At 32.5% G+C, this 14,188-nt stretch overlaps 1 protein-coding gene across 1 annotated transcript in view; it reads right to left on the bottom strand.

Annotated features, from left to right (window-relative positions):
• The window catches only part of lap (phosphatidylinositol-binding clathrin assembly protein lap), a 144,196-nt gene that overhangs the window by 8,544 nt on the left and 121,464 nt on the right, over positions 1 to 14,188 (bottom strand). The window contains exons 15-16 of the mRNA XM_089105819.1: positions 12,447 to 12,615; positions 6,702 to 6,822 (exon numbers count right to left, since the gene is read on the bottom strand). Of these exons, the coding sequence (XP_088961945.1) occupies positions 6,702 to 6,822; positions 12,447 to 12,615 (290 nt within the window). The remainder of the gene's footprint in view (positions 1 to 6,701; positions 6,823 to 12,446; positions 12,616 to 14,188) is intronic.

The raw sequence follows: 14,188 nt of genomic DNA, 5'->3' as shown, positions 1-14,188 counted from the left end.
GTCCTTTGGACTTTTATCTGCATTTTTTTTTTTTATTATTCTGCACTGAGGACGGTTGAGCGGAGGTCTCAACCAAAATATTTAAATAATTTTTCCTTCTGTTTTCCAATAGCTGTTATTGTCCTCGTTTCTCTCTTCTTAGCGATTTTTTGTTATGTCATGATTAGCCAGTGTGGTCTCAAAAATTATTTACTACGCTCGACTGTCTGATTGCGCAACACCAAGAGTGGATTGAGCTTCCTGTTTCAGGAACATGACGTTCGCCTTCCATCCTCTGACATCACAAAAGCCTTTGATCGAGTGTGGCATGAGAGCCTTCTTCCTAAACTTTAAGCCTATGGAGTAAAAGTTCGGCAATTTGAGGTCCTTGCTGACTTCCTTCGTATGCATTCCCTATATGTGGTCCTTGACGGCTTCATTTCAGAAAAATATCCAGTGCTATCAGGGGTACCCCAAGGAAGTATTCTTGGGCTAACTCTTTCTGGTGTTCATAAACGGCCTACGGGTTAGCCTTGTGAAAAAACCCCACCATTTTCTGATGGCACAACAACAAAAAGCCCCATAAGGAGCTTAAAGCTGAGTTGGAAAACGTGGCTGTCGGATGGCGGCCGTGGCTGTCGGCTCGCGTGGCTGTCGGATGCGTGGCTCGTCAGTTTCAAAGCGTCAAAACCGACAGAACTCTTTATTTCGAACCAAAAAATACGAAGCCTCATCCCCTTTTCATCTTCAAAGGAGGGGCAATAACGAGAGTAGATACATTACGTATTCTTGGACCGAGTGGGCCGAGCACTTAAGCAAAGTGAGAACCAACAGGTCCTATTCCAGGAAGCAAGGAGTCATCCTAAAGCGTCGTGCATTAGACCAGTCATGGATGATACATGTCCTCTCTTTACTCGTGATCTGACCTGTTGCCAAACTCCTACAGCCAACCCAGGATCTTTTTAACATGGCGTCTACGTTATGAAATGTCTACGTTTCATGACGTATATGTCACAATTTCTAAATGTCTACGTTTAAAATTTCATAAATTTACATTCATCAAAGGAGTTGTCATACCTCGTTCTTGGTAGAGCAAAACCTTTGCGATCAACTAGCCGAAGTACACCTTCTCAAGGCTACCTTGTGCAGAGTGCATCCCGCTAGGAGAATACTCGAAAATGAGTCCATCTGATGGTCCATTGCCACGTGGAATGGCCTCCAAACAGAAAAATCCTTCTCTCGGGCCGTTCGAGAGAAGAAATAACAAATACCTCGCAATAAGAATTACCAGGACTAGAGGTAATTACCAGGACCAAATGAGGTAATTACCAGGACTAGAGACACATCATCATTTTTGATGGAGCGATGCAGCCTGTAGTGATAATAATAACAATAAATGATATTAAAGAGAACTACAATCGCAAAACAGTCTCTCAGACTATGAAAGTGGGCATAGAAAAACGGTGTCATGTAACTCCATCATATTGGAATATTTGACCTACTCACCCCCCCACCTCCATCCACTGTATGCAAACATAAGGATATTAAAATGAAAATCTAAATTATATAATCAAAACAATCACAATAAAATTATTGATAAAAAAAATTCAGAATATATTTAAGTAAAAGCGCAGCTGTTGTTTATCCCAGTTTTATTTTGAGCTAAATCATTCAAAATCAACACGTACAGAATTAATTAGAGGGAATGAAGATCAACAGGAATTAATTTTATTGTAATTAATTACATTAATTACTTACATTTATTGTTCAAGTAAAAGCGTGTTTTTTTTTCTTAAGCTAAACCATCCAAAATTGACATATATGAAAGCATATGGCAAAAATAGCAAAATGGTCATGGAAAAAACGGTACTGTGTTGACGACGTAACGTTTGAATACCTGAAATTCTCTTCCCCCCCCTCACCATATGTGCAGGTAGGATGACGAAAATCTACCTAGTAACATCAAAACAATCATAAGAAAAGCTAACTCTTAAACTAAGCATAGCTGTGGTGTTCTCCTTTTTATTTATCATCCAAAATTAACAAACACAAAAGTAGATGGCAAGAATGTCAGCAGAAAACGCATATATATACTTTTTTATACGCATGGTTTAAATCTTCAGAAGAAATTTGAAACACCGGCAAATTACTACAGACAGTAGAGAGCAAAGGAAAGACGATGTAGTGCCCGCACCATATTGATGGAATATTTGACAGTTTAATCTCATCCCCAATCAAGACTGGTGCATTTCAAAAAGACTAGATGCGTGTTTGGAGCATTTAGAGCCGTGTGTTGTGTACTATGAAGAAAAAATTGGATCTCATAAGATTTGAAATTCAAGTTGTCAAAAAATAGTCTAAACCCCTAATCTATGGATTGACGACGCTTCTCGACAACAAAATTTTTTAGTCGGTCCTAAAGCAGCTGGGATCGAACCCTGGACCCTGTATTACCAAGTAGAGATCAATCTACAGTGCCACTACTGCGGTGCCTCAATCTACTTTCTTGACAGAGTTTCAATAAATATGTTTAGGAGCCTATAGGAGTCCAAGAAGTGTGTGAGTGGACGTTTTATAAAATTGTTCAAACAATCAGAAAAAATTGAAAACTGAAACTAGCCTATACGGAGCCTAAAAAAACAAAAAAAAAGAAAATAAAAGCCGATAATCCACCAACATTATGAAAATAAAAAGAGAAGGAACCGGTAGTTGAGTGATTTAGAATTGTAAGTGAATGGTTCTAATAGTGCGACAAGATCCGTAATCGCATATGCCAACAAGACATCCCCTGCGTTATGAGTCAATGAAGATGGCGATACCTTGTAAACATCCTAGGTCGCCAGGTCATAGACTTCCAAAAATGTTCCTCCATTTGCAACCACAAGGCACTCGTCACCGAGGAAGAAGAAAGAATCCGCACCGTAAAACGTACAAACGTGACAGAAGAGCCCTCCAGATGGTTCTCATTCCTGACGGGGAGGACATCTACGCAGCGGCCCACTTAAAGGAAGATTGGAGGCTAGTCACTGACACTCTGGGTGCCTCTGGAGGCACTGGAGGAGCCAAGGTAAGGGTACTAGTGTCAAGTTACTAAGGTAAGGGTATTTACATACTAGTGTCGGTCGCTAAATAGTTCGGACAGTCTAACTTGTGCAATGAATTAAACTGAAATAACGACGAAGACAACACTGCTTCTTCTGTTATGCAAACAATACAGAGTGCAATTCAATAAGATATTTCACAGACAGTGAAATGTAGAAGAAATTAATTGAATATTTCGGCTTCATATCTAAAAGCTGTCTTTAGGAACATAAATGAATAAAATAAATACAAAATTAAGTAACGATAAGAAACGGGAAAACTATAACTACAAAGACCTAGCTGCCAAAAAAGTAAGGCACGCTTCAAAAACTTATCCTGAAATATTTTTATCTGGATGAGTTATCTTGTTTATCAGTCCTCACTCACTGAACTCACTGAACTCAATGAACTCAGCTGAACTCACTGAACACAGCTGAACTGAGCTGAACTCATTTCAAGTCATGATGTTCAGAACGTTTTATTGTTTGTTTGACTTTCCTCGCTTTTTAGCGCAAATTTAATTTTGTAATTTTTTGAAAAAGTTTGCAAACCAAGATCAGAATATTAGAAGCAACAGTGATGAAAGTGGGTAAGCAGAGTTATTAAGCATGGGCTCTCCGAAAGACTGAGGAGGATTTGTAAGATGTTTTCCGGAGAAATTGCCTAAGAATTGTTTTAAGCACCCATTTGACTGGCCGTATTTCAAATCAGAAGACTAATTTCTGAAAACGAGTAGACTAATTTCTCAAATGAGTAGACTGATAGACTGAAATCGTACAAAAAATGTGGTTCAATCCTGCTTTTTAGGGCTATATCAGGCTATAATCCTGCTTTCTTCGTTAGCTTAATCCTGCTAACGTCCCCAAATGGGGCGAGAGGATGTCGTAACGGAAGATTTAAGGAAAATGAGAACTCCTTGGAAGGGTTTAAAGAAGGAACCTTTGAATATATTGGAATGAAGGAGGAGCGTAAAAAGCTGAGCTGGCCTCAGGTGGTTTGGTGCTGCAGTGAGTTGTTAGTAGTAGTAGTAGTTAATTTCATACTTATTTTACTCATGTATATTATTGAAGATGATTTTTAGAACTAAAGTCAAAGTATTAAATTAATTAAATATTATTACATAATATTAAATATTATTATATTATAATATTAAATATTATTATAATATAATATACAAAATATTAAATAATATTCAAAATTTTACTATCTTTAAAAATCCTTCCAACTTATTCGACCCTCCCTCCCCCCTCAAAATGTTTCCCAACTCATAAAAACGTGACAAAAATGCATAAAAACATTTTGATTCATTTTTAAGGTATTTTTTGTAAACCACATACCCCCTAAGAAAATAGCCCCCCCCCTCCCCCGACTAAAATTCCTGGATACGGCCCTGCATATTACCAAAGACTTGTTGACCAAAACACTTATTCTTCGGCTTTGTTTTCCTTAGGATCTGTTTTTCAAAGTCTTAACTTTATGACACAAAATTGGAGTATATTCATCAGAGGTCAGTACCCTTTGTAGGAGGAAGGGGTGGAGACAGATGCTTCAAAATACCATTCCAGGCATAAATTGTGCTCTGGTTCAATTCTTAAAGTTTCACTCCTCTAATTAAACCTCTTTCTAAGATAAATAAGCAAAATAGAAAATAAGTAAATAACAGATCAAGATGATAAAATAGATACAATAGATAAATAAGATAAATAAATACGATAGATAGCAAAAAGAATAATTAAGAATAGCATAAAGAATAACAAAGAATAGATAGCAAAAAGATAGTACTACAATACCATTAGAACCATTCTTCATATTTGGTTGCGTTGATATTTATTTGATTATTTACGAAAGTAAAAACCCGGAACATTTGGTTATCAAATAATTCGGATGTCAAACAGCCCCCTTTTTTTCAGGTAAATTTTTCTTAGAAGAGTTTATATTGATGCAAAAAAAAAGTTGAAAAAGCTGACCACAGCTTTTCTTATGGGGGGGGGGGAGGGCATATATTTTAGGGCAATATATGCCCTATGTTAGGGAAACATATGTTTTAGCAGATGCATTTTTAGGGCAACTATGTTTTACATCCAAAGAGCCTGTGATACACAGTCTGGAGTAACTCTTGCTTATATATTATCTAAAACAGGGACCTATAAGATTAAACACGAAACCAATATTTAGCCTACTGATGTAATACTACAATATGCTGATTTCAGTTGTGATAACTGACATTTCAGTTATCATAACTGATTTCATTACTGATTTCAGTTATTATAACTAACATAACTATCATTACTGACATTACCTCATAAGATGTCATCATAACTCGCACAATTCCATAGCTATAAAAACTATCGCCATATATATTATTACTTATGACATAGCAATATTACTGAAAAGGCCGTATCCAGGAAGAGGGTACCGATATTGAATCCCCCATCCCCTGAAATTTTGTCCCACTCGTAAATAAGATATGAAAATGCAGACAAATAATTTTTCGATGCATTTTTGTAAAACCTCCGTAAAAAAATACCCCCCCCCCCCGAGAAAAAACCTGGATACGCTCTGGATTACCGATGTAATAGCATAATTTAAAAATTTCGATTTCCTAAAAAAAATAAAATAAAAATTAATTTCCAATAGATGTAAGACGTAAGGTTGAATCAAGTCTAGGGAATGTGCATACTTCTAACCATTTTAGAGTCACCACTACGAAAATAGGTCAAAATTAAATCCGGTTATTTTTTGCTACTTTATAAATTTATATAAATCACCTGTTTAAAACAAAAATGTTAAGTTAAAAATTTTTAATTAAAAAAAAATTTCATTTTATTATTTTTGTATTACTATCTGCATTAAATTTTTTTTAACCCAAATTTGTTTGAAATCAACTAATTAACAAATAAAATCTTATGTCGTATATATAAAATCTTATATATACGACAATTAACAAATTAATTAACAACTAATTTTTTTGGACTAACTGCAACTCAGTGTCTATTCGATGGTATTTCAAAATTGAGAAGCGATAAGTTTAAAGGTCACAACTTCCATACTTCTTCGAAAGGATTTATTTCTCTGATCTTTTAAATATTTTATGTATATTTTACCGCAGATTTTATTATATATATAATTTTTTTTAAGTAATATTATATCTTAAATTCTAGGTTCTATATTAGCTTAGATTTTTTCGAACGGGAATAATCATCCTTTCTGAGGACAATATTAGTTTCACGCAATCAGTGGGACAACATCATAAAAACCAGTTTACTGGTCTACTGTCAACAGGGGTGTATGCAGGATTTTTGTTAGAAGGGGTTATTTTTTTAGGGGGGGGGGTCAAATCAGGTACCCCCCCCCCCCCCCCCCACACGCACGTCAGGATTTGGCCTTGGCTGTCAAATATGTTTGTGTATTTGTTTTTCTCATTTATTTGTTTTTCTCTTTTTAGTCTGAATTCCAGAATTTTATTCTGTGATTTGTATTGCATTTGTGATTTGTGTTGCATTTGTGATTTGTGAATTTTATTTGTTATTTGTATTTAACTCAATGTTACTTGTATTTATAAATAAATAAGTATAAGCAACATTTTTAGAAGATATCTTACAATTAAAGTATGCAATTTTACATAAACAAATATAGCATACCATTGGCTGCCTGTACATTCCATGCTGTTGTGGCCAACCTCCTTGCGAGATATTACCACCCATGCCTCCCATAGGTAGTGAGGCCTGCACTGGTCTAGCACCAGGAATGACTGCACCCATTCTAAAATGCAAGATAACTTTTAATTATAAATACACATAGGATTAATTTAATAAGAAATAGTAAAAATATGTATGTAGACATAGAAAAAAACAGAAAGATGAGAGAGAGAGAGAGAGAGAAGGAAGAAGGAAAGAAGTTGAAAGAGAAATATAGGGAGAGGGGAAGAGACAGAGTGAAGCGGAGGGAAGAGAGAAGGAGAAACAGAGATTATACAATATTAAAGTCTTAACATTTTGAATGGTTTCAAATTACACTACTGCACCTGAACGCACGGATAAATTCTAAAAAAAGAAAATTAATTGTCTTTTTTGATGAATTTTTTTTTAAAAGAAATTGTTTTTTATTTGATAACAAAAGAAAAACAGAAGAATAAAGTCAATGAGGCTAAATTTGAAATATAAAAAAAAAAACTTTCTTTTGATAACAAAAAAAAACAGAAGAATAAAGTCAATGAGGCTAAATTTGAAATATATAAAAAAAAAACATTTTTTTATAACAAAAAAAAACAACAGAAAAAAAAAAAGTCAATGAGGCTAAATTGATAAAAAGAAATTTATTTTTTTTTGGATAGAAAAAAAAAGAAAAAAAAAGAATAAAGTAAATGAGGCTAAATTTCAGCCGGGAATTTAAAATTACCAATATTTAAAGGAAAGAAAGAAAATATAGAAATACTTTCAATAAAATATAACTGACATCCCCCCCCTCCGTCTTTTGTTTTACAAAATAACGAGGTAGCCATTTATTGTTATCCCAAACAACTTACAGGCTCGGAAGCAAAAAAAGACAACAAAAACTACCATACCTTCTATTATCAAACTCTGGCATTGAATGAATCAATCGAGATAAAGAAATGCATCCAAAAAATATAACCAATATTCCTACCCTTTTTTTCTTTGACAATATCAATTAATATCCCTTAAAAAAAAAAACAATACACCTCCCTCTTTTTCTTTGACAATAATGAGAGCCAATTTTAATATCTCCAAGAAATTAGTATCCCAAAAATTAATAGCCGAAAGGCTCAGAAGAATAAAAAAAAATGCTTCAAAACAGAAAGAGAGAAAATTTTTCTCAATATTTTTCCTTCACATTTTTTTTTACTATTTCCACTCTTTTAGCAACTTCATCACATCGCCTATAATCTTTGCCCTTTTCCTATTGTCCTTTTGTGTGGCTCGCCACTTTATTTTATTCCAAGCTGCATTGTAGCCACTTTTAAATAAATTCTGCTACGAATGAAAAAAAAATAAAGAAATTAACAAACAACAACGAGAATAAGTTTAAATTTTATCCTTCGTTTTCAGTCATTACGTATGGCTATTGAGGTCTTAGACCAGTGGGTCCAAACCGATTTCGGGCCGTGCACAACCTAAGAATTTCCGAAATCCTGATGCCCTCTCTTGTGAATCTTAAATTTTGTTATTCAAAATTTTACATGTATTCACCCGAAATAAACTTAAAACGCCATTAACAATTTTTATTAACGATGTTGGGAACAACGGTCTTAGATCCTATTTAATTTTTTTTCTTCAAAATAACGATTTTTATTAACGATATTGGGTACAACGGTCTTAGACCCTATTTAAATTCTCTTTTTTTTTTTAAAAAATAACGATTTTTATTAACGATGTTGGGAACAACGGTCTTAGATCTTATTTAAATTCTCTTTTTTTTTTTTTTTTTTACAAAATCACAAATTTTATTAACGATGTTGGGAACAACGGTCTTAGATCCTATTTAAATTCTTTTTTTCAAAATAATGATTTTTATTAACGATGTTGGGAACAAAGGTCTTAGACCTTATTTAAAATCTTTTTTTTTTAAAAAATAACTATTTTTATTAACGATGTTGGGAACGACGGTCTTAGATCTTATTTAAATTCTTTTTTTTTTATACAAAATCAAAAATTTTATTAACGATGTTGGGAACAACGGTCTTAGATCCTATTTAAATTCTTTTTTTCAAAATAACGATTTTTATTAACGATGTTGGTAACAAAGGTATTATACCCTATTTAATTTTTTTTTTTTTTTTTAAAAAATAAAGATTTTTATTAACGATTTTGTGAACTACGGTCTTAGATCTTATTTAAATTCTTTTTTTTTATAAAAAATCAAAAATTTTATTAACGATGTTTGGAACAACGGTCTTAGATCCTATTTAAATTCTTTTTTTTTTCAAAATAACGATTTTTATTAACGATGTTGGGAACAACGGTCTTAGACCCTATTTAAATTCTTTTTTTTTTTTAAAAAATAACTATTTTTATTAAAGATTTAAATTCTTTTTTTTTATACAAAATCACATATTTTATTAACGATGTTGGGAACAACGGTCTTCGATCCTATTTAAATTCTTTTTTTCAAAATAACGATTTTTATTAACGATGTTGGGAACAACGGTCTTAGACCCTATTTAAATTTTTTTTTTTACAAAATAACGATTTTTATTAACGATGTCGGGAACGACGGTCTTAGATCTTATTTAAATTCTTTTTTTTTATAAAAAATCACAAATTTTATTAACGATGTTGGGAACAACGGTCTTAGATCCTATTTAAATTATTTTTTTTCAAAATAACGATTTTTATTAACGATGTTGGGAACAACGGTCTTAGACCCTATTTAAATTCTTTTTTTTTTTTTTACAAAATAACGATTTTTATTAACGATTTAAATTCTTTTTTTTATACAAAATCACGAATTTTATTAACTATGTTGGGAACGACGGTCTTAGATCTTATTTAAATTCTTTTTTTTTTCATACAAAATAACAAATTTTATTAACGATGCTGGGAACAACGGTCTTATAGATCCTATTTAAATTATTTTTTTTCAAAATTACGATTTTTATTAACGATGTAGGGAACAACGGTCTTAGACCCTATTTAAATTCTTTTTTTTTTTTTTTTTTACAAAATAACGATTTTTATTAACTATGTTGGGAACAACGGTCTTAGATCTTATTTAAATTCTTTTTTTTTATATAAAATCACAAATTTTATTAACGATGTTGGGAACAACGGTCTTAGATCCTATTTAAATTCTTTTTTTCAAAATAACGATTTTTATTAAAGATGTTGGGAACAACGGTCTTAGACCTTATTTAAATTCTTTTTTTTTTACAAAATAACGATTTTTATTAACGATTTTGGGAAAGAAGGTCTTATATCTTATTTAAATTCTTTTTTTTATACAAAATCAAAATTTTTACTAACGAGTTTTGTAACAAAGTTATTAGATCATATTTAAATTCTTTTTTTTCAAAATAAATATTTTTATTAAAGATGTTTTTAACAACGGTATTAGATCCTATTTAAATTCTTTTTTTTTTTTTACAAAATAAATATTTTTATTAAAGATTTAAATTTTTTTTTTTATACAAAATCACGTATTTTATTAACGTTGTTGGGGACGACGTTATTAGATACTATTTAAATTCTTTTTTTCAAAATAAAGAATTTTATTAACGATTTTGTTAACAACTGTATTATACCCTATTTAATTTTTTTTTTTTTTTATAAAAAATCAATAATTTTATTAACTATTTCGGGACCGACGGTCTTAGATATTATTTAAATTCTTTTTTTTATAAAAAATAAAAAATTTTATTAACTATTTTGGGAACAACGGTCTTAGATCATATTTAAATTATTTTTTTTTTCAAAATATCGATTTTTATTAACGATGTTGGGAACAACGGTCTTAGACCCTATTTAAATTCTTTTTTTTTTACAAAATAACGATTTTTATTAACGATTTAAATTCTTTTTTTATACAAAATCACGAATTTTATTAACGATGTTGGGAACGACGGTCTTAGATCTTATTTAAATTCTTTTTTTTTATACAAAAAAACAAATTTTATTAACGATGTTGGGAACAACGGTCTTAGATCCTATTTAAATTCTTTTTTTTTCAAAATAACGATTTTTATTAACGATGTTGGGAACAACGGTCTTAGACCCTATTTAAATTCTTTTTTTTCAAAATAACGATTTTTATTAACGATTTTGAGAACAACGGTCTTAGATCTTATTTAAATTCTTTTTTTTTTATACAAAATCACAAATTTTATTAACGATTTTGGGAACAACGGTCTTAGATCTTATTTAAATTCTTTTTTTTTGTTTTTACAAAATAACGATTTTTATTAACGATGTTGGGAACAACGGTCTTAGATCCTATTTAAATTCTTTTTCTTTTTTATACAAAATCACAAATTTTATTAACGATGTTGGGAACAACGGTCTTAGATCTTATTTAAATTCTTTTTTTTTTTTTTTTACAAAATAACAATTTTTATTAACGATGTTGGGAGCAACGGTCTTAGACCCTATTTAAATTCTTTTTTTTTTTTTTACAAAATAACGATTTTTATTAACGATGTTGGGAACAACGGTCTTTGATCTTATTTAAATTCTTTTTTTTATACAAAATCAAAAAATTTATTAACGATGTTGGGAACAACGGTCTTAGATCTTATTTAAATTCTTTTTTTTTTTTTTTACAAAATAACAATTTTTATTAACGATGTTGGGAGCAACGGTCTTAGACCCTATTTAAATTCTTTTTCTTTTTTTACAAAATAACGATTTTTATTAACGATGTTGGGAACAACGGTCTTAGATCCTATTTAAATTCTTTATTTATTTTTTTTACAAAATTACGATCTTTATTAACGATGGTGGGAACAACGCTCTTAGATCCTATTTAAATTTTTTTTTTTTTACAAAATAACGATGTTTATTAACGATGTTGGGAGCAACGGTCTTAGATCGTATTTAAATTCAAAGCAAATGAATGAACCCGCTCATTAATTTTTCTTGAGACTGATCCAATGAACCTACACGCGGGAAACGGGGCCAAAATTGACTTTTCTAATTTTGACCCATTCCTCCAAGTAAAAATGTCTAGGAAAAGGGTAAGATAGTAAAACAATTAAAAATAACAGCTTAAAAGGCATTTCAATCCAACCCTTCAATAAAAAAAATTAGTCAAAAGCTTCGGGGGGGGGGGGATAACAACCCCTTCCTCCTGGACCCAGCCTTGTTTTACCGCTTAGAATCAGAATCAAGACTTATCAGAAACGAAAGGCTATTAAACGAAAGGCTATTAGAAGAAGACTTTCTTTTCTGATAGAATTTGATTCTATTTTGATTTTTGATTTGATTCTATACGTAAAAGGGACAGGTTCAAAGACATTTCAATCCATCCTCACTATAAAAAAGATAGAAAGCAAAAGAATAAATAGCCTTTATTTCGCTATAAAATTCGACTATACACGTAAAAGGGATAGTTAAAAACACATTTCAATCCAAACCCTCTATAAAACAAAATGAAAGTAGTACATTTAATAGCCTTTCGTCTCGATTCTGATTCTAAGCGGTAAAACAAGGCTGGGTCCAGAAGCATGGGGTTGTTATTCCCCCCCCCCCAAAAAAATGATTGTCCAGCTCGTATAAACGTAATAAAAATGCATATACATAAATTTTTGATGCGTTCTTTAAAGTTCTTTTTTTTGTAAAAAAAAAAAAATCCCCGAAAAAATACCCTCCACCGAACAAAAATCCTGGGTAAAAACAAAAAATAATTCCTTATTTTAAAAAAGGACAGAAACTCACGGTCTACTTTGTGGCGTCATTGCCTTGTTTATATTCAAATTTTCGGCCAAGGACGCCAGACTAGAATCCAAATCTCCGGTTATAACCTTTTGTTGATTTGAAGATTTAGGTACCGAAGCAAAACCAGAGACTGTTTGAGTTTGTATAACGTCCCCAAAAACTTCGTAGCCTAGAAAATATCAGAGAAACAGCTCATCACAAATGTCAACATTAGGCAACAAATTAGAACTTCAAACCCTCTTCTAATTAAGCAGGTAGAGCCACTCCCGGGGGTGGGGTGGGCGGGATAGTTTCCCCGAGCGCCACGCTGGGAAACTACCCATTTTGATCGAATTTTTCACTTTGATTAGTCCTTTTTTTGCTTATATTTGAGTCGGGGAGCAGCACTGTAATTCTTCCTCGGGCACCGTCAATTCTAGGAACGGCTCTGCCAACAGGATTGGCATTGATTAAAATTTGACCTTACGGTGACAAATAATTTTCTCTCTCTCTCTCTCTCTCTCACTTTCTCTCTCTCCTGTACCTCTGTATGGATAAAAATGATAAGTATGGATTAAAATTTGTTTCGTGTCAGACTAACGAAACTAGATTGATTGTTAAAAAAATATAATGATAATATATACATATTAATGTTAGTAGAGATGCCTCAGGAGGTCGTGTCAGCACACCATATATGGGCATAGAACCACGTGGTTTATGGTTTTGGTCAGTGAGAATGAGAAAACAGGAATTTTGTCACATTTATGGATGTTTTCATGGATGGTTATGTGTGTTGGTCGATTTATTTGATGTTTTTCATGGATGTTTTATGGTTTTTGTCAGTGAGAATTTGAAAAACAGGAACTTTCTCACATTTATGGCTGTTTTTTTTGTTTTTGTCAGTGAGAATTTGAAAAACAGGAACTTTCTCACATTTATGTCTGGTTTTTGGATTTTGTCAGTGAAAATAGAAAAACAGGAACTTTCTCACTTTCATGGATTATTGAGTCATTGATCAAATTGTTTCCGAGCAAGGTTAATTAATGTCTGAAAGATGACGTCAAGTTAATTAATGACTTAGGAGTTCTACCAAGAGAATGTTTGTGAAGCAAAGTTTAGATCACACATGACAGATGATGTCATGATTGATTGATTGACATAAAAGGGGAATTAATTTGTTGTTTCTAAAGAGAATTGATTCACGAAAGGGAATTAATTTGTTATTTCTAAAGAGAACTATCTCCGAGCGAATGTTTAGATCTTAGCGATGAATTATTTTAGCGCGGGAATCAGGTTTCCAATTAATTTGAAATGCATTAGCGCAGAGATGCCAAAAACAAAAGGAACACGCTGAATTACGTTTAGGGATTATTTGGGTGAAGCCGTTTTAGCCATTTTATGGAATTATTTCGGCGAAACAGTTAGAGACATTTTAAAAGATGATTTAAAAGATGATTTTAGAAGAGAATTTAAGGGTGAAACTCTGTGATCGTTATAATACACAAGTTGTATTTTAACAGTGTCGTGAGGTCCCCTACCCCAACCCCCAAGGGTTCCGATCCCCCTACCCCAACCCCAAAGGGTTCCAATCCCCCTACCCCAACCCCGAAGGAAGCCCCCGATACTCAAAGGTCCCCCAAGCTCCCAAAGGGCCCCCAGACCCCCAAAGGCCCTCACCCGGTCCCCAAAGGTCCACCGGGCTCCCAAAAGACCACCAGGCTCCCGAAAGGGCTCCCGGACCCCAAAGAGACTCCCCCGGTCCC

The sequence above is a fragment of the Artemia sp. Qi Xiang Cuo genome, chromosome 20 (genome assembly GCF_049724085.1).
Source record: "Artemia sp. Qi Xiang Cuo chromosome 20, ASM4972408v1, whole genome shotgun sequence".
NCBI lineage: Eukaryota > Metazoa > Arthropoda > Branchiopoda > Anostraca > Artemiidae > Artemia > Artemia sp. Qi Xiang Cuo.
The sequence above is the reverse complement of the archived record's forward strand: the minus strand, read 5'-3'. Positions and strand labels throughout refer to the sequence as shown.